This window comes from Archocentrus centrarchus, chromosome 4, assembly GCF_007364275.1.
Source record: "Archocentrus centrarchus isolate MPI-CPG fArcCen1 chromosome 4, fArcCen1, whole genome shotgun sequence".
NCBI lineage: Eukaryota > Metazoa > Chordata > Actinopteri > Cichliformes > Cichlidae > Archocentrus > Archocentrus centrarchus.
The window spans coordinates 15,752,904-15,774,873 of NC_044349.1; the positions used below are offsets into that span (position 1 = coordinate 15,752,904).

General features: G+C 40.2%; 1 protein-coding gene across 1 annotated transcript; it reads right to left on the reverse strand.

The window, feature by feature from the left end:
• Nucleotides 1-492: 492 nt before the first annotated feature.
• Nucleotides 493-16,539, reverse strand: alpi.1 (alkaline phosphatase, intestinal, tandem duplicate 1). Its single transcript, XM_030727437.1, has 11 exons — nucleotides 16,378-16,539; nucleotides 15,598-15,723; nucleotides 11,967-12,082; nucleotides 10,475-10,649; nucleotides 7,979-8,151; nucleotides 4,661-4,795; nucleotides 4,497-4,572; nucleotides 3,521-3,655; nucleotides 3,111-3,302; nucleotides 2,785-2,901; nucleotides 493-1,756 (listed from the first exon to the last, which is right to left on the reverse strand). Exons 1-11 carry the CDS (start codon nucleotides 16,466-16,468, stop codon nucleotides 1,476-1,478), a joined length of 1,617 nt encoding a protein of 538 aa, XP_030583297.1. The 5' UTR covers nucleotides 16,469-16,539; the 3' UTR covers nucleotides 493-1,475.
• Nucleotides 16,540-21,970: the final 5,431 nt, after the last annotated feature.

Below are 21,970 nucleotides of genomic sequence, written 5' to 3' on the forward strand. Positions count from 1 at the left end.
CTTACAGGGAAATAAAGTGCATGTGTAAATGAGCCAGATAGTCTTATCATTATTTCACAGACTCTGCTGCAGGGCTAACCAGGAGATCGAATTTCCAAATGCAAAAGGTCAGCGTCAATATCTTGACTGTTGGGGCGACATTGTAATAAAGCAGGTCAAATGGCAGACCCTTCTTTAAACAGTATGACTGCATGACAATTGAAGTCATGAACTGATGTAAATTTGCACTTTTTTTGGTTTGGACTTCTGTGTTTATAACAATATTATCAGATTTTTTATTTCTTTTTCTCCCATTGTGCAGTTCTGTGATATGCTGTCAAGAGTTTACACTAATAAGTCACCTATCGAGATGTAATGCCTGACCTGTCATGCTTCTATTAGGCAAAAATGTGGTAAGCCCTCTTCAGGATTTCTTTCTAGAGAAATGACCCAGACCAGAAAATGTCCCCAAACAACCTTTCTTGGCAATGTTTATTAAACTAAACTACCCATAAAGTCAGGAGTTACCCAAAATAATTTCTATCAAATGGAGAGACAAAGAAAAACAGATGTTTTATGCTTATACACCTGCAGGAAAAAAATGGTATGAAAATACATATGCAGCTTGCCTATAAAATACATTCATTTACAATTCAGATAGATTACATATTGTATCAAGTGACAGACAATTTAACAGAAAAACATAAATGGTTAGGAACTAACAAGGTCAAGATACATACTTAATGAAGAGTTAATATTTTCTACACCTGAAAGACTCAGAAAGACAAACACAGTCTTTCTGAAATTTTGAAAGGTCTGACAGCGTTGGAACTTATCGTGACATGACTGCTCATAGTTCAGGATTACATCATAGTAATTTATTCTACCTGGGCAGTGATGAGCATGTACAGCAATGTGTCCTGCAGAAGTGGCCAACAGCTAAACAAAGAGCCCAAGCCTGCTTGTTTCAAGTTATGCTGTCCAAAGCCTCAGATTACAGTTAATGTATTTAACTTGAGAAAAGAAGAAAAACGGCAAAACTCAGACTAAATACTGAAAAGACAAGTTAGTGCGAGTTAGAGGTCACATATGCAAGTGTAGGCTCGAAATAGCTTTAATAAAATTTTGCAAGTGTTGATGGATCTGCAGTGGAAACAATCGCAATAGCTGACTTGAAGAGCTGTTTATATAGGAATTACTGCCAATCTCATATCTGCATATATACTAGCTTGAAGTGCCTGCATAACTGTTAGTATGGACCTGAATAGAGTTTGCACATGCAAGTTAAGCCTCCATTTACATGCATGTTACAACTGTGAATGTAAATGTAGATGAACAGAGTGTCTAGTTTTCTCTTAAGAAATACAGTACTGTGTATTTTTATCCCTGGATTCTAAGTTGACAGCCTGTGTGCATACAGTGCACATGTGTACCCTGTGAGTGTTAAGTGCATATTGCTACAAGCATACAAAGTAACGTGTAGGGGTGGGGTGGGGTCATCTGAACAACAAGAGTAGGCTGAGAACAAAAAACAAGAGGCTGGAGGGTGTGTTCACACAGTGAGATGAGGAATGACTGTGATGGTGAAGGTGAGGAGGGCAGTTTGTGTAGGGCTCCAAACAGGCAGCATAGGCCATGACATGTGCCACATAATTCTGTTCCTTCACGCCGTGGAACAGGTGAGCCATTGGGCCTTTGGCATAGATGGCCACGTCCTCTCCACCATGTGTCTCAGCATCCAGTGGCACAGCAGCCTGCTGCATGTATTCTTCATCATCTAGACAGAAGCAAACAGAGTGCAGAATGTCACAAAACACCTTTTAGGCTAGACAGATGGCTTTGTACACCACATTTTTATAACTCAACCCCAACACTGCACCTTATATAAAAGTCCTGGGTTTAAGTCCTTGGAATTAACTGTGTTTTTAGTATTGGTATCACAAAAGATTGCACTTATACCATACTCTGCAGAGAGCATACTGTAAAGCTGCATTCACTTCCTATGTGTTTTTGTGGGATTGTTGCCCCCCAAAACTGTGTTTTTCAAATCCTCTATAATTTATTTAATTAAACTTAATAATATAATTTTCAAAAACCAGAAGGGAATCTAAATCCCTTTGACTCAGTAACTAATGTTTAGCAAACTATGCTGAAAAGCAAGTGGGATAATAAGGTATTTGTAAATTATGATGTATGATGTATTTGGAAAAAGACTGCTTTGGTCTGCTATGGATAAAGGGGCCTTTTGAAGTATTATGCATAGATTGAAGTTTTATTCTCTTTTACCTCTACTTCTACCCCCTCAAACTGTTGCAATTACATTTTGGCCTCATAGTCTTCAAAATATGGTGTAGACACTGACTTCACATTTTTAAAAAAAAAAAAAGTCCCTCATTAAGAGACTTAATATCTCAAGTGGGTTGAGTGCACACTTTTGAGACACAGCTACTGGTTCCCAGAACAATGACAGTGTATTAAAAAAAGATCAAAACATTTTCCCACCTTAAGGTATACACACTTATGCACTGACTAAACCATATGCTGCAGAACAAGGAGAAATATCTGGATCCTTGCTGCTAAATAAAGAAGACACACGTGACTTTTCAAAGCACTTATATGATGACAATGAGGCCAGCGCAACAAACTAAACAGAAGACAGAAGCATGAATACCATGAACGTCATAATTTATCTTTGCTTTCCAGAGAAACAAGCACGAGCCAACCACGACCACATCAGTTCAAACTGCCTGGCTACACATCAGCGCAGATGAGTGCCACAGCTGAAATACATTAATTTGCACTTACAGTAATCCACCAGAGTGATGTTCTCTCGAGTTCCATTTATATGGATGTAACCGGGGCCATTGGCATACAGGATGCTGGTGAAAGGCATTTTGTCATCAGCTTTCTTTGGTGCTAGTCCTGAATAATAATAATGAACAGAAATGTAGGTAAAGGTGAGTCATTCTATATCCTTGGCTAGATCCACTATCCTTCACATATGGTCTGTCTACACCCTGTCTTTGTTTTTCATTTTCTCCCCTTCTGCTTTCAATTTCAAGCATCTGAGCATGATTTTCATGTTCATTTTAACCCCGAGTGCATTCACGTGGTCGTGCTTTGAGTCATACCAAAGATGGGGTTTCCTCGAGGCGTATTACCACCAAAGGTGAAGACATGAGAGTGGTCAGCAGTGACCACTGTCAGGGTATCTGGTTCTCTGGTGAGCTGTGCAGCACGCTGAATGGCACGGTCAAACATCACAGCTTCTGTCAGTGCTAGTTTGGCAATGCCATCATGGTGGCCATGATCAATTCTCCCTCGTAAGAGAAGATAACAGAAAAGACATTCAGACATTTCATATTTATTTCAGCATCTTGAAATGAAATGATTGGATATTTAATGTTAAATTTTTGTTCCTTTAAATGTAGGTTGGTGTGCCAGAAGTTTTGTAAGTTCATGACTTGGAAACCACACGTAACTGCCAATTAGAATGTGAATGTTGAGATCTTTGATTAGGAAATGGTTTTGTGGCACTCATCTTCCACAAACAGGAAATATCCTTTTGGATTTTTCTTGAGTATTTGAATGGCCTTTTCTGTCATTTCCACAATGGATGGATCACGCGTGCTATTCCGGAAAACCTCAAATCTCATGTCTTTGGGCTCAAACAGACCTAGAAACACAGACAAAAAGAAGGACATTTTCCATGTTGGACCATGGACCACAGCAATGTTGGGATTAATCCAAACTGGAAGCTAGAACAGATTCAATTAAAAAAAAAATTGGCAACTGAAATTCAAATGCAAAACATGTTTGAACTGAACAGCTTAAACCTCCTGACCTCGTCTGCAGCTACAAACTCTTGCTGGTGTTCACAGTTAAAATCAATGCTGCAATCCCACACTGTGAATGGGAAAATCTATCAAAAATTGATACATTTGCTAATTTAATTTATATTTTTAAAAAGTTTAATCCTGTTAAGACTTTCAGTAAATTCAGGTTTTCCATATGATTGTGTGAAGACATAACAGTCTTACTCAGGTCAACCATTTTAAAGACATAATTTCTAGGTGCTGGTAAAGCATTCTCCATTTCTCTGTGACGACTTATTTTTAATGTAAGAACACTTTTGAATCCAATTTTTTTCATGCTATAAGTGCGTAAGATGCACAACACTGATAACAAGATGATAACACCTCTGAGCTGTTGGCAGCTACAGTTGTATGCTGTCATACACACTATATCAGCAAGGACTATAACCCCTTAGTTTTTATTGCTGCAGCATGGCGGTAAGTGAAAATACTAGTGAACATCATGAGTGATTTACATGGCTGTAAAGATGAAAACTGTTCCAAGCCCTTTATAAATGGTCATAACGTAGATAAGTTTATCTGTAAACACAGAGAAATAAACTAGATGTCTGCATGGGTTTTTTCCGTACCTTTCTACCAGTGTTAATATACCACAGTGAATTTGTGTCTGCTTATGAGCATTACCCATTACATGTTACTCACCCATGAGACGGTCAGTGTTTTTAACATTTATCTCATCAAACTCCTTCCTGTGCCAAACATAGCGTGATATCTTGTTCTGAAACACAAACCAGAGGACACATGAATCTGTGGGCAGCAGTGGTGGAAATGAGGAAATATCTCACAATGATCGACAATAATCCTACAGGTTTAGCCTTCAGCCACACATCAATGAGGTTCCTCTTGTCTTTGCGCTCCCCCTTACGGGAGTTGGAGGTAGGGTATTCTGGGTCTGGGGTGCCTTTTGGCGTCATGTACATCCTGCCTCCACCAAGAATCACCTTAAACAAACAAACAAACAAACAAAAACCGCCAAGCAGAATGTAATCATTATATATAAATTTTCCATGTATTTCTTTGTATTAACCTTACATTTAGCGTGAATTCTAATATGATTGGGTAGCTGAAATTGAACAACACAGTCATGAGTTCCGGGTGTCACAATAGAAAATAATTGGGAGTACAGAGTGCTCATTTGTACAAGGCTGTGAAAGATAGGCCAAAATATCAAGACCAACATCCCATCACCACCACCGCACACACACACACACACAAGTGTGTTTTGCTATCTTTGTGGGGAATTTCCATTGACTTCCATTCATTTCTACAGCCTAAACCTTACCTTTACCCTTTTCCTAACCCTAACCATCACATACCTAACCCTAACCCTAACCTAAACTCAATTCATACCTTAGCCCTAACTCTGACCCCTGACCCAAAAACAGGGTTTCCCCTTGTGGGGACAAGGTTCCAGTCCCCACAAGGAGCAATTGGTCCCCACAACGTAGTATATGTCAGGAAAATTGTCCCCACAAGGTATTATAAACATACGCACACACACACACACACACACACACACACACACACACACACACACACACACACACACACACACACACACACACACACACACACACACACACACATCTGCTAATCGAGTTTAATAATATTTGGTTTTGTAGTATTTGTGCAGAGCTGCTGGTACGGTAAACAAACAAACCTCATGTGCAGTCACGTGAAAGTCAAACTACACCTTCTTTCAATTCTAAGGCGTTACATACCAGGACACAACACATTACCCATAACATGCTGCAAAAACTAAGTGCTAAAACTGACTATTTTCATGGGAATTAAGCGAGTAAGTAGCAGCCAGGTGCTGCTAATCAAATCCACTCGATTAACTAATCATCAGTAAATGTGAGGACCTCTATAAAAGCAGAGGTTTTGGCAGTTTGCTGGTCTGGAGTGTCCAGAGGTGTATACTGCAAAGCAGGATTTTATCTTATCCAGGTAACTTCCGCACCTAATCTGCTCTGGAGCAGGTTGGATTCCAGATTCCAGATCAACAGATGTGAAATCACTGCCTTCTGACCAATCAGGTCGCCCGACTTCTGTGTGCAAAGAGTAGGAGGGTCTAAAGTTTTTTTTAACAGTGTCTTAAGTCTCTGTTTTTCCCTGATAAATAAGAAACAGATTCTTATACACAGTTTTTTTTTAACCATGATTCCTGTTGGCTGCAAGCAATTTTAAAACAATGTCATTGTTCTTTAAGAAAATGATCCTAAAACAGAGCACCTGTTTGTATTTGCTGAGCTTATATCAAATGCATGTAAACTAAGCTTACATTTGAATTCTGTTTTTACGTTTATGGTTTACACTAAACACAACTGAGGCTGCAGCTGAGAGAATTAAAACTAAAACTGTCTTCTAAACATTAATTTAATCAAATACGCAATTCATCAGATTCTCCTGTGTCTAGAGCTGTGTAATTGATAAGTCTGTTGACTCACACAGTCAGCAGTCTTGTCAGCATTTATTTCTGGCTTCAAATAGTCTAAACTTTATTAATATAGCATCTCTTTTCCAGTCTTACTGACCAGAGTGCCTGCAGTACACACTTAATACTACACTAAAGTCTACAGTGGAAGTGGAAAACATTCTGTATCTTCCCAGGAAAAAAAAACGAACTACATCTCTGATTCTACCGGCCTCAGTTAGCAAGTTAACTGTTAAAGTTCATGACAGTACAGTTAGATAAAAGCTGAACACGTATGGGTTTTTTTAAAGAGTTGCAGAAGAAAGTCTCTTCTGTCTAAAAAACATGGCAGCGTTGCTTAGATTTGCAAAGTTGCAGCTGAACAAACCACAAGACTTCTGCCACAGGGCCTGGGTACCTTACAGTCATTGAGCTGATCATGAACTCCTCTGTATACCAAAGTATTCTAGAGTCAAATGTGAGGCCGTTTAATGCACACCAATAAATCTACAAGAGAATGGCTGAACAAGAATCAAGGTTTTGCAATGGCCCAAAGTCCAGATCTCAACCTGATTGGAATAACTTTATTTATTTATTTATTTATTTATTTATTTATTTATTTATTTTCACATGACTGCATATATCATAAATGTAATCTAAGTATGTCTCGACTGGATATACAAGGTAGAGTACTTGTATGTCCAATAATATCCAACAAAGAGTGTTTTATGAACAGCAGTGTGTTAAGATCTGGCTTTTTTCTACTGAAAAACATACTGCTTGTGAGCTCATCAATAAAGTGTTCTAGCGGATCAGCGCACCATTAAGATAGGTGTTAACTGTTTACCCAGAACATATTTTTGTGTTATAGAGATACAACATGTTTTCTGTAAATGTACAAATATAATTCATTTATTTTTCTTTTTTTGTAAGCTAGTATATCCATCGGAGATGCTGTGATTAAATAGCTCATTCCCAGGCTAATAGATCAAAACATGCACTGGACTTCTCTGAGAAGTCAGAAATGAATCAAGCTTAACATTCAACCACTAAAACAAATTTTTCTGTGCAGGAATGCAAGTCAATAACTGTAATTTGGCATCTTAATTTAAAAAAAAAAGTGTTTTACTATTTTTATTTATTTTATTTTTATCTTTTTTGTAAAACAGTATGCTTGAACATTCATGAATAAGAACAATAATTATCTTCATTTAAGAGCTTACACATACTGGTGGATTAATCAGAAACAAAAAATGATTTTGGTAATTACAATACTGTTAATTTAGGGCAGCTGTAAACCTTACATTGGGTAGTGGTCTAATACATTTGTTAAGCATTGTATATAAATTCAATAGGAATCCACTTATAATAATATCAATATGAAAAAAGAAGAAATCTGGTTAATTTAAAGATAGATAAAATATGCACTCATCGTTTATGAGGCTCAAAGTCATTTCAGCAGTCATTGCGCTTTACAAATAAAATTAGTTATGTTCCAGTACATTCCCTCTTTTACTGTTTAGCAGCATACTGTAAGGTTAAGTTGCAATGCTCCTTATAAATATGCAAACATTCATAAAAGGTCGTGATATTACTATGATAGGCTGCGCTCAGTCCTTTAAACATATGTCATATAATAGTTACAGTAATAATTAATGATAAATCTTATTTGTTGAATTAAAAGAGCCAAGCAATTTTTCTTTCTTACATCAATGTCAACATTGGTGACTAGCTGGGTTGCAATGTCAACACAACCATGTTCGCGAGCACTGGAAGGAAGATCTGCATCACTGTACCAGCTCCGGCTGACAGAGTGGGCATAGGCGGCTGCTGGGGAAGCGTGCTGGACCCGGGTGGTGGTCACTATACCCACTGATTTACCTGGACAACAAGAGACAAAGCCAAATGAGAAAGAAAGGGAATGGGATAGAGATTTGACTTAGAAGATTCTATTCTATTCTATTCATGTAAAGTCAACGTGCTTTAAATTGGAAGATCAAAATTAGACATACAGTACAGGCATAAACATGAGAAGACAGACAACAGAACTATAAATATGATATAAGGTGAAATGAATGGCTCCTGTGTTTTGTCAATCTCCTAATACAGACCTTGTAACTGTATAAGTATTTCATATTAATATCTGCGCCCTTAATAATTATAAGTTGACCAAATGGTGCGGTCATAGTTAAATACAGCTGTTGATTTAATTGCAGAGCTGATTAAAAATTAAAGAACTCTCATGCTCAAAGCGTTCTGTTTTACTGGGGATAATGAGGATATGTTTTTGATAGAAGGAGTCGAGCAGCACGGTGGTGGTTAGCACTACTGCCTCACAGTTAGAATACCATCTGGAAGGCCTGGGTTCAATTCCACCTTGGCCCAGGCCCCTCCCTCTCTCTGTGTGTGGAGTTTGCATGTTCTGTCTGTGTCTGTGTGGGTTTTCTCCAGGTGCTCCGGTTCCCTCCCACAATCCAAAGACATGCACTTACTGGGGTTAGGTTAATTGGAAACTCTAAATTACCCATAGGTGTGAATGAGGGCATGAATGTGAGTGTGGATGTTGTCTGTCTCTCTGTGTTGGCCCTGTGACAGGCTGGCGACCTGTTCAGGGTGTACCCTGCCTCTTGCCCCATGTCAGCTGGGATAGGCTGTAGCCCCCTACAGCCCTGAACAGGATAAGCAGAAGTGAATGGCTGGATGGATGTTTTTGATAGAAGGAGTTGAGACTTGTTGTAGTTACTGTTGTCAACACTACATTTGCAAAAACTAAAATAAAATTTGGGCCTTTATATCTGAAAGGTGCAGATGTAATGACATAATCTGGCTTTTTTAATAATTATAGAAGAATTTTTTTTTAAAAATTAATTTAAAAGAACAGTCCCCTCAATGAATCTCCACCTTTTTATTGTGGAGGAGTTTGTATGGAGTTATGCTGTTGGAGGCAATTTGCCCCTGGTAGTATCTCCCTAGGCCAGGGCTCTTCAACCCCTGTCCTGCAGGTTTTAGATGTGTCCCTGATCCAACACACCTGAATTGTATAAGCGCTTTGAGTGCTCAAAACAGAGTAGAAAAGTGCTATTTAAGAACTAGTCCATTTACCATATTTGACTCAGGTGTGTTGAAGCAGACACACATCTAAACCCTGCAGGACAGAGGCTCTCGAGGGCTGGAGTTGAAGAGCCCTGTCCTAGGCCAGTGGTTCCCAAAGTCAAGAGTGCTGCGGCCCACTTAAAAACCAGAAAATCTCATGAGGCCCCCTCTCCCCCCAGCTGCCTGATAGGACCGGCCTGTAAAATTTTCCTTGCTATAAGCTTGTCTTCACTCTCATCAAAATACAAGAGAAAGTTATTGATTTCCTTGAAAATTTGATTCAAAAAACATAAACAACACAGGCTGTTGGCTATAAATTGCTAATACTACCCAATCACATGTAAAGTGCTAATGCCAATTTGTGACCCATTCACCACTGGGACAAAACCTTCAATGCAAGAGCAGTAAATTTAGGTCCTGAGTACTGAGTAATATCACCTCCTATTACCAGTTTTAATTCACTTTTTATATAAATATGTTACTATGCATACTTGTGAGTAATTTCAAACTGAATTTCTGTTATTACAGCGGCCCCCCCAAAGTACCTTTACGGCCTACCAGGGAGCCACAGCCCACACTTTGGGAACCACTGCCCTAGACAATTTGGTCCTGGTTGAGGGGCAATAAATGCGATTCAGAAGACCTCTATGAAGAAAACATCAGTGTACTGTGTTATATCACCTCTATCTGACTTATCAGGGGCTTACCCTGGAGCCAGGGTGGCACTCAATTATTTAGTACATCAACATATGATGCAAATGTAAGGCAAACTTATAGCAAACACAATCTAATGTTGTGACACACAGTGGAAACAACTTTGCAAATTCACTACAAGCACAAATTGCATGTTGTAAAATGACAACGAGCAAAAAAGTCAAGGCAGATCAGTGTGGCAGGTTGTCATAACTACATATAGTGTGAACATTGAACCATAACTAGTGATACGCAAGTAGTAGGGAACATGCTTATCAGTTAATTGTTTTATTTCTCACATTTTATTTTAAGGCAGTTATGGCCCTCATATATCTTGCGATAAGAATGTAATGCACACTGGTTGACCTGTTCTGTACCAGCACACCCATTACTTAGCTAAGCCATCTACTGTCTTTACCTTGTGCTTTAGCACGCCGTAGTACTGAGTAGACCTCGTTACCAAAGGTGGTATTACACTCGAAGGCTACCGCCTTAGCGCTGAGTCCCACTGTCTTTGCATTGGCCTTCACACCACAGTGGTAGGCTGTAGCCGTGCTAGCACTGTCTGCTACCTGCTTGTCCACACTGTAGGTCTAAGGAGTAGAAACAGATACACCATTAAAAACAGGATAGTATCAAACACAGAGCTGGAATGCTTCATTATTTAAAAATGTAAAACTGGAATCTGCACGTAAGCAGTTAGGGGGCTGAGAGGTTTTATGCATTCATTGCATACTGAAAGGAGCATTTTTGTTTCTCCCCTGAAAAAAAAAACTGAGTTGCTTAATGTTCTATTGTGCTCAGTAGAGGTGGCTGTGACTCAGGCAGCAAATCTTTCTGGGAATGATCTACAAAATCAAGCCAACTAGAATGTGTTATATTAAATATTTTCTTTTTTTGATTATATGTTGTGACACCAGAGACACCAAAGATTCCTTCTTTCAGCCATACAGTGATTTAGGGATGATGTTCAATCCAGGATGATGAGTTTAAATCTGTGTTCACATTTTCTACCGCAGTGTCAGCATTTTCAGTTCGGTTGTTGTTTTTAGCAAGATCTCTTAAAATGTTTTTCACACAAGAGTTTGAGGTCCATTTGAAATGTTAAGGGAACAAAGCATGTGAAACAAACACATGAATTCAACCCCCTGAGCCACCTTTCATTAAAAAGGGATATTCATCTTTCCCTCTTTGTCCCTCACTGCTCTTCTTCATCTCTTTCTGTACTGATTTACCAGGCAACTAGCAGCACATGCACTTCTCTCACTTACTTTCTCTTTCTCTTTCACACACACACATGCATGCACGCACACACGCATGCACACAGTTTGTTTCACATGAATATGTGTGTGAGAATGTGTAGAGGAAAGAAATTCAAAGGTCAGAGAGAAAAGACATATTTTTATGATCTGTTGCTAACTTATAATGTATTTTGAAAAATACATGTGTGAAAAGTGTCCTCTATTTTTCCCCCATTTCCCCACTTTCACTTATTTTTAGGTTAATGTAACAGTTAAATGCAATCATATCCAAACACTGTAATAAATGTTTAACTGCAACCAGGTCCAAAAAAATGCAGAGCTACTGACTTGTTACTGTGTATTATAACCTTCCAGGGGATAACATAAAATACATTTTCTTGGCCACCAACTGTAGAGGAAAAAGTTAAAATAAAAGAGCAATAAAATGTCACGCGAGTGGATACAGTTATATCCATCAAGCCACAGCAGACACAAATATACAGTACCAGTCAAAAGTTTGGACACACTCACCCATTCATATGAATGGGTGCATTCCAAGAGTTGCTTTCTCCACTTGTGAGAAGCAAGAAATTTTTGCTTTCTATGCATTAATAATTTATTGATGAATAATGACTGATGACCTACAGACTAGCAGTGGTGTTTTGTCACCTTAGAGAGGGCCACATATGGAAAGGTGTCCATGGCCAGCACTGTTTCTTCTCCAGACCCACCATCCATCTGACCTCGCAGGATTCGAGCTGCTGACACTGTGGACACGCCCATTCCTGTGAGACAGTGATTGAAAACTGAAGTCACTGATGTGGTCACGCCACAGTATACACACTCACTGGACACTTTATAAGGTACACCTTGCTATTATGGGGTTAGTCCCCCTTTTGCCTTGAGACCTGTCTTAATTCTTCATGGCAGAGTTTCAAAAAGGTGCTGGAAACATTTCTTGGAGATTTTGGTCCGTATTGACATGATAGCATCACACAGTTGCTGCACATTCATCAACTGTGGAGGCCATTTGAGTACTCATTGTTATGTTCAAGAAACCAGTATGAGATGATTTGAGCTTTGCATTATCTTACTGGAAACAGCCATCAGTTTATGATTGTAAAGAGATGGACACGGTCAGCAACAATACTTAGTAGTCTGTGGTGTTGCCCACAACACCACAGCCACAAACAATACCCAGTTGGTACTAAGGAGCCCAAAATGTGCTAAGAAAATATCCCCCATATGATTACACCACCAGCAGCCTGAACTGTTGATACAAAGGCAAAATTGAGCCTTGGTTTCACGGCATTTTTGACAAATTCTGGCCTACCATCTGAATATTGTAGCAGAAATCGAGATTAATCAGACCAGGCAATGTTTTTCTAAAAGGTTCGATTCAATAATTTTCTAAGTAAACAAAGTCACTGCATGTGAAGTCCATTAACTGTGGTTTTGTAGGAGAGCCTCATTTTCTAACAAAGTCATCACACAAACCAACTCTGACTCTTCCAAGCAACTATTTTGATCCTACTGCAGTGTTTCTACAGGTAACAACTCTCTGTGATAGACAGTCACTCAAAAATCAATTAGAATAAAACAGGCAAGAAGTAAACAGTGTAAGTCAATCATCAAACCAAATGCACTGGTAACTTGCCCAGAAAGCTGGATTCCCACCACCTCCTACACCCCTTCACAGATTACAGAACTATAAAACATGGCCCTTTGTACACAGTAGCTGACTAAAGTAAGGTAACTTCCACTAAAGGCATATTCTTTCTGAGGCTGTTAATGTACTCGGTCTTTCACACCCTTCTCTTCCTACCAGTTAGACTGAGTCACAGAAACAGGTGGAGTTAGGCTTTTGTTAGTGGGGGACCCCTGAAGATGGGCAAACTGATGGACTTACTTGCTTGCTATGACGCCTCCACTTTTTTCTGCTGCTGTGGGTGCTGTAAGCTCTTTGCCATTGTATTAAAAAACCCTGCTGTGGTGCATTTAAGTCTCCCTTAAATGTCACACTCATAAAATTGAGAACAGGCTCTGGGCAAGGCAGGGCAGGACAGACACATAAAGAAAACTCAACTCACCGACCACCCACAAATGCCACTTGATGGGTATGATTTAAAGCAGATGTTAAAGACAAACAATATCTGCTTTAAATCATACCCATCAGCTTCTCTTACCTAAACTGATTTAATCCTCACTAGTCATAAAAGTAACAATTAATGGTAGAAATTTCCCAGTCAAATCTAATGCAGATGGAAACTTTTCTCAACTGGCAATAGCTGTCTCTAGACATTGCAGTGTGGGACTACAGTGCTAAAGAAGGATGCATTTAGCATTTAGGATGCAGGAGAGGATCAATAAGGTTATCTTAGAAACTGATGACCACCAACTTTACAGGGCAACAAATGTAGCGAAGATGTACAAAGACAACTGCTAACAAGAACAACTTGTGTGTAAACCTGCATGAGAAAATAACAAAATAAATGGCCCTGTAAGTGCTTTGTAAGTGACAAAAATATACACAAAACATTTGTTAGAGCTCATACTTCTTTTTTTTTTCTAATTAAATAAATTTTTAATTGCATTAAACCCAGATGAAGCAGCACTATACCACTAAGTCAATAATGGTGCATTCCATTTGAAGTCAGTAGTTGGAATTTCCAAGCTCCTCATTTTCAGTACTCCCGTGGACTTTCAACTCAGAAAGTTGGACCAGCCCCACTAACCCCAACTTAACAATCCAAAAAGGCTGCAGTGCATGTAATCATTAGTAAAACCTGCAATCTGCAAATACACGATTGTGTATTTGTGATTCAATAAATAAGCCATATGCAGAGCATTGACCAGGCTCTATCCATGAATGTACTGCAGTGTTTTAAAGCAAAAACTAGCATTGCAAAGTATAGCTAGTGATCAATGGCTTTACCTTGCTGAGGAGCAAAACAAATCCCATTTTCCCTTGCTTTTCTGACTTTAACACTCTCACTTCCAGCTCTGACATTTGACTTCCGAAATAAATGGAATGCAGCATAAGTCGAACAAACACAGTTCTGTATCATTTTATCTGGGTTTGGATACTCTAACCCTAGGACAACACTGCCACAATGAGGTCAAACTGGAAGTTACAACATTGTTAATACTTGTACTATTATTAAAAAACAAAACATTGCACTGCGAGTGCTTCCCCAGGGTCATACTGGTGCCAACGCAGCGCTCTACTGTTTTAGATCCTAATGGTCTTTCAGTGAAAAGGCAAAGGAGCTAAACTGTGACACATGTGTGCCCTTTCACAGCACACTGGAAAGAGGAGTTTTTGCCAAACCAACATAATCTTTGCTAACCACCAGCTATTCTCAAGATGTGGATCTCTATGATTCTGTTCTTTTTTCCTTAAAATGAAATCAGAGTTGAAAAGTTGGCCTTACTGACACTGGAGGATATATGAAAATAGCTGGAGTTCTAAAAGTGGTCCAGAGTTTTAAATCAGATAAGGTTTTCATGGGCAGAGTCATGGAAATTTTCATTGCACCCTGTACAATATCACGTATCAAAAGTATAACCACAAACAGGTCATACACACCCCCACCTGCAGCTGTCCTATGACCCAGTCTCTGACCAGTGGTGCCCGCTCCACAATCTGGCAACTACATCACTACTACTGCTACTACTACAAGATGCCCTTCCACATTGCAAAGAATAAGCTCAGGAACAGCTCGTGAAGAACGTCAAAAAGCCAAAGGTTTCTAATCTCCAGTGATCTTAAACCTGATCGAGCATCTCTGGGGCAGACCGGAACAAGCCTGATTAACAGAGACCTCACCTGTCAACCCACAGGAATGAAAGGATCTACTGCCAACATCTCAGTGCAAGAACACAGCGTCTGACCTGTCAGAGCAGGTACTTTTAATATTGCAGTTAACCTGTGCAATTACTGTTTCCATCTATTTGTTCCATATTTTTCCCATAAAGTGGCAAAACACCACTGTAGAGCATATTTTTGCAAAATATTTGAACCAAATTTGATGGCAATTGCCGAATCGTATTCAATTCTTCTGTTTAGTAAAATGTCAGTCCTCGCAAAACAAACAGAACCTCACATTGTTTTCCGGTTTCCAAAAACTGCTTCTAAAGAAGTTTTATGATTATTCCTAAATACTGTTACATCATCCTACTTTGCATATTGAGTCATGTTAGTCAGTAAAGAGGAAAGTAGTTCCTTTTCTAGAAAGAAATTCAACCACAGCTATGTCAGCACTGAATGTTGGCTAGAACGAATTTCACATGAACTTACCATCACCGAGGAACAGGATGATGTTCTTGGCCTGGTGCTCCCTAGGACGGAGTTTGAGTGCAGCATCCAGCGTTGCCCTTGCTTGTTCATCCCAGTAGCCCGGCTCTTTCTCAAGCTCATATAATGCTGCTCCATGGGAACACACACAGAAAAAATAATGAGATGCGTGTAGTGGATGGATATGAGTAGATCCCAGAGATTTACAGGTAAAGAAGAAGGTATGTGTGTGGCATGCTTAGTATTTGTGTGTGTGGCGTTTCCATGTGCAGAACTATCTCGTAGAGAAACTTCGCTTAAAATCATGTGTGCGAGTGTGAGCACATATTTTTTCTCTCTTTGCCATAATTTCCTGACACATACATGTACTTCATGTACTTTCTTAGTGTGAATGACACTAAGAAATGACAGAAACGGCTGTGAAGACAGTTTCATTTCTGTCCATTCATGCCCACAGACAGCCTCACAGAGAAAAAAACTAAAAAAGAAAATTCCTCTGGCCACACACCAAAACAAGGGAAAGACAAACAGTCCATCCCAAAGTTTACACAAACAGGTAGACACAGGCATAAATATACTGACACAAGCTTATGTTCATCTTCACAAACACAGCCCCTCTTTTATACGCACACACCTGAGTTTTCAAAAGGAGTCTGTCTTCACTCACATACCCTTTCCCAGTTTGAGGTTACCTGCTTGAGCCCGTATGTCCGTTTGTCTGCCCACAAAGTGCTACTAATATCCCAACCTCAGACAGCAATAATAACTCTGACGTCTCCTCACCTTGGCTGTCCATAGCGGCCCGGCTGACAGCCATCAGGATGGGGCCCAGCAGGACCAGGAGACTGGGGACCCTGTAATGTGGTGTCAGCATGTCTGTTCCACACGACCTGGAAGCTGGAGAAATTGACACAGCCGGCTTTCAGTACAGACCCAAAGGCAGAGGCACAGGCAGAGAGTGTGGCTGCTGAGACCTCCGGCCCTGCCTTTATAAAGCCCCACTGGGTGTGTAGTAAGGAAGGGCCCAAGCCAGCTCATAGGCTTAGAGCCACAAAAGAGGGAAGAGTGAGTGTGAGAGAAGGAGGAAGAGCAGGAGGAGAGACAGAGTGAGAGGACCACACAAGCATCATTCTCTACTACTACTCATGTTAGTTCCTGAAAACCCATTTTATTGATTTTTAAATGTTACATAATTTTTCTCTCCTCTTCTACTTTTCCCCAGCTTCCCTATTCTGTGTGTGATAGAGATCTGAATGATTTGCTGATGTGGTATGTGCCTTATGGGTCTTTTTAAGCAGTCCCTTTAACAAGGAGAAAAAAATGGCTATCCAATTTATGCTGGCATTCATCATTTTACAAAATCATAACCATGTCTCTTTCCATTTCGTTTCCCCCATCCCTTGGACAAACAGACCACAGACACAAAGGGAACAAAGTCCAGTCTATTCTTAAGAATATCATGATTGAGGCTTGATGTGCTCTGTTTTTTATGTCAGGAAAATGGTCATATTTCCATTTCCCTCCCCTGAATATTTTGCATTTAAAAGACCCCAATATTTTCCCTCTCTTGCTAAGTCAACTTGGCCCGTTTTTCTGTGGGAAATGAAGCAGGGTTAGCATTTTTCTTCTGTGAGGTAGTGGAGCCCGCCTGCAGAATGAAAATGTCTTCTCTCTTCTATGCAAACACAACAGTTAACGTGTGAAACGAAGTGAGGTGGGCCAACTTTGTTCCACATGGCCAGAAGAATCAAATTCCTGGTGAACGGCTCCCGCCTTGTGAACCCAATCTTGTTACAATTCAGAGCTCTGGAAGATCTCTGCTTTCTGCCAACCGCTCATGCGTTGCCAACAGGGGTTTGCAGTTAGTCACATGTGCCTAATCAAGGCTGCAATAAAATCATAAAAGCAATCTGGGTAAAGAGGCCTCACATGATGTAGCCCACACCACACAAACTGGAAATACCAGTGGCATGTGCAAAAGCAGGAAAACTTGTGGGAGCATGTCTGAGCATTCATTTGTTATGGGTTTGCCCCCGAGAGAAAGTCTAGCTGGGAAAGTCAAATTAGTGTAAACACCTGGCGGCTGTTTTAGGTCTCAGCATGGATCATCCATGCACCAAATGGTACTTTAGCCTCTTTTGTAAACAGAGAAACAGACAAAAGCACAACAACAACAATTCACTTTAGTAGGAGAATGAATTCTTTGACATGCAGCGTTCTGATCCATGTTCTTCTGATGTTGCACATAGTGTTTTTTTAAAGATATAACCATATACAGAAAACGGAATTATTTGCACTACTCACTACCTTCAGAGGTAGAATGTCTGATATGTTTAATTTACCCCAAGTAAAATAGTCAACTTAACCTGGCTTCTGTTGGAGAGGGAGCGTATATGCATGTGATATTTATAGTGCAGCAGATGGTGACTTGTGCACACCATTGAGATCACGGATCAGCGGAAACCGTGCAGCAGGGTGGCCGTTCTCCATCATGTGGTTTGTTTAAACAGACCTCCTATCCTTTCTGAACAAGGAAAACAAATGTCCACAAATCTAAAAAGTCTCCATCTTTTGACTAATAATCTTTGTCCAGGAGGATATCTGTCTGTTGCTGAAACAGCAGCATTATTTATTTTGAATTTATGGCAACTCTCACACATCTTTCTAGTGGAAGTATTTCTGGTTTTCTCTAGCTGGTTGTCTTCCCAGATAATGTAATGGGGAGAGGGGTATAAATTTATAATCTCTTGTGACACTGTCCTTACCAAACGTTTACGGCTGATAAATAATGGACCTAAAACAATCCCCTTTTTTAATGCAGAGAAAACATGTAGTTTCATGCACACCTCTTCACACACACACACACACACACACACACACACACACACACACACACACACACACACACACACCACTCTTTCATTTCAGCATCTGGATCCTGGGTCAGACTCCCCTAAAAGTGAACAAAAATACCACACTCCACTCTACTTCCCTTTCCTCTGCTTTCAACACGCTGGGGTCTTTTAATGTATAGATTGCGTAAATTACAGTGATTACCTAGATTTTGCGTTCAGATTACCACTCAAGGGGGGAAATGTTTAGGTTCAGGTCATCGAGGCGAGGATATACGTGTAGGTGGTGCCAGACCACACAGCCGCAGTTTCAAAGAAAGAGCCAAATCGTTTTCCCCTGACTTTTAAAAGATAGCATTTAAAAGCTATTTTTCTAATGACAGTGACAGAGGAAAAATAGACTGAGTCAAGGATATTGATGGTGAAAGCTGTTGATGCTTGAGAGGGTATCTAAAAAAAAAGGACATCCAGTTGGAAAAGATGGAAAAGACAGACTGACTGCCAGATCTTAAAGAGAACAAAAACAGAGACAGCACTGGTGGAACAATTAAACTATGTCTGCAATGATGCTTGTGATCTATTTTGGCCGTGTCACAAATATGACACCCCCCCCCCCCCCCCCGAAAGCACATAGTCATAGAGTGACATGCACAAAACAGATGAAGAATAGATCTGGATCAATTTAAGAAGCAACATAAATGATGTAGGCTACATTTCTGAGCAGAGCTGGTGACTGAGATCCTATCTCAGAGTACTTGGAAGGCTGGTCATAAAATGTTTTATTGCTGGCATGCAACTCAACTGGGGTGGGGGGGGGGCAATGAGAGGTAAAGCCCCCCAAGACCTGGGTCCAGGCTCAAGCCAGCCACTCACATCAGCTATGGCAAGAGGGTGCTACTTCAACAATAAACAGTTTGACAGCTTTGAGAAGTGGCCCCACTTAGACTCATAAAAGGAATATGGCGCTCATCCTAATTAGGTTATAGTTCGTGCTAGCATGTGTGTTTGTTCATATGTTGGCAGAGTACATTAAAGAGGCTGCTTTAGCAAGAAGGAGTGAGCATCTGAAACGTGTGTGTGTGTGTGTGTGTGTGTGTGTGTGTGTGTGTGTGTGTGTGTGTGTGTGTGGTGTGTGTGTGTGTGTGTGTGTGTGTGTGTGTGTGCCACTCTCTGATGTCTGACCAAAGAAGTCATAACATGGAAAAAAGTAAATGACTGTAAACCTATTCCCAGGCACATAGCGCCACTTTTACTGCGTGCACTGAAAATTATATTGCATCATGTCATAAAATAATGCTTTCATGGGCTCGTAGTGACCACATCAAAAATGTCCTAATGATCGCTTGTTTGCTGACCTTTGCTCTGCTTCTTGCTCCCTTAGCAACATCACAAATACAACAAAACCAAAGCAAAAGTCTTACCTGTGCAGCCACACCTGTGGAAGAGAAGTATGATTATAAACAGTATCATTTTGCCTCAGAGCTTCAAAGCATCTTCAGCTCTCAGGTTTATTTTCCCCCCCAACAGTGCCATGGTTTTCTCCACTTACTTCTTCTTGGCGCTCCACTTCTTTGTCTTCTGCTCCTCTCACTTTCTTCAGTCCCTAAACACCTAGTGATTACAGTCTACCTTTTATGCTACCTTCCGCAACCATGGCTGATGAACTTTCTCACTGCCAAGATATCCAAAGAAATAATAAATAACTGATGTGAATTGAAAAGCTATTTTCCAACACTACCATTTTATAGCCTTGGCTTGAATCTTTTTGTATGAGACAGATGCAGAGCAGGATAAGGAAACACTTATTTGGACAAACACCCATAAATGCACCAGCAGCAGCACTCACCTTCTTACCAGTTTACGTCAGAAATATCCATCAAATCAGAGAGCAGGCCCATTTCCCCCCCCCTGCACTTCCATCTTTTCCATCTACAATGGACTGAATCAAAGTGTTTTTCTCTTTGTGTCCTCTGTGGACACATGTCTGTCAGCAGCTCACATAGGTTCAGGCTTTGTAGTTGGCTGCAGCAAGAGTCTGAATTGGTTTCAGAGGAGTCAAACTGGGACAAAGGGTTTAAAGAATACTCAAATAAACAAGCGTGGAGATAGTGTACATTACAAAGACAGGCGTGTGAAGAATATGCGTTAATGAGCTAAATGTTTGATTAAGGATGAGCATTATCAAGGAACCCAGACAGCGCAGAAACCCAGAGAGAAATATTTGTATTCAGGATGGTTGAGCAGGTCTGATGGGAGAAAAGATGAGTTCTAATCAACACAACTGTGGTGTAGACTACCTGCCTCACATTCCTTGCCTCCCACTCAACTAAGCACTCTGCTTACCCTAGATTGACTCCACATCAAAGAGTCCTCATTACAGAAGCTATCACACATGCAGGGAAAGATTCAGGGTGCGAGAACAAGAGAGCTGAGAGGGATGGAGGAAAGGGAGGTGGGAGGACAAAAGGGGTGAGGAAGAGCAACAGCGGTCTCAGAAGAAGTATCATTCAAAAGAAAAAAAAATCAATTCCAGCTGCTATTTTCCTCAGTTGGCAAGACCTTGCAAAAATACAACAAACAGCTGCTGAGAACAATGTGCAAAAACCTCAACCAACAAACAGATAATAATTATTAAAAAAAAACAAACACAGATTCTCTTTTTATTCAAGCATGAAAGAAAGTACATGAAGGCCAGGAAGATTCATTTTAATAAATCTCGAGTCCAGTCAGCACAGTCAAAAGCATAAATTCAAAGTCTAGCTGCGGCTCCTTGAAGCTTTTGTTTTCTCTTTTGAAAGTATGCCAAAGAGAGTTCCCTTTCCCCGCATGGCCACCCAGGCGTGATGCTTGTACTTGTGGGAGAACATTGTGTCAGTTGGTTGGGTCAGGCGACTCCACGACTGGCGCTTGAGGTCAGACGTAGGTTTATTTTTCTGGGCAGGCCTCTGCCAAAAAACATCCTATGCAGTATCCTCAATATTCTCCAGGTGCTCACCAGACAAGGAATGTTGGCAGCACAGGAAGTGACTGCTTCTTTCATTCAACTCGTAAAGAGCTTTTCATTTCTGTTTTACACATTGGCCAGTTCGGTTGCATGCTCACACATGGATTACAGTGGTATGTCACCGGCATTTCTTCAGGTGCTCACTGACTCACCCAGGGGACTTAATGAACTGTGGATAAATGTGTAATTGTGTAGATTTTAACTGGAGCTTCACTACTTTAAAGCAACCCCTTTTGCTTCTCTTTTGTAGAGTTAAGTGTTCTGTCATGTATTTGACCAAGGCAAGTAATGCAGGGAGTGTAACCTTTTTCCCCCTGAATAAATGTTGTAGAGACCACACAAAAGTTCTCATAACACACCTGATGGTATGATTCTCTCAGATCCTTTCCTGGTATTCATTTTGAACATTAGGAAACCATATCTTCAGTCTACTATTCAGCTAGGCTGAACAATCCCGACTTTGACTGACATTAATTGTGCCCACTATCTTCACAGATCCTGTAACTTTCAGTGCAGCATT

Excerpts from the sequence above, each read along its gene's own strand:
- alpi.1 (XM_030727437.1), bottom strand. The coding sequence starts at position 16,468 with ATGCTGACACCACATTACAGGGTCCCCAGTCTCCTGGTCCTGCTGGGC. Across the intron at positions 8,152-10,474 it reads ACGGCGTGCTAAAGCACAAG|GTAAATCAGTGGGTATAGTG; the intron begins GTAAAGACAGTA and ends CTTGTTGTCCAG. Across the intron at positions 3,656-4,496 it reads AAACACTGACCGTCTCATGG|GTCTGTTTGAGCCCAAAGAC; the intron begins GTGAGTAACATG and ends CTGTGTTTCTAG.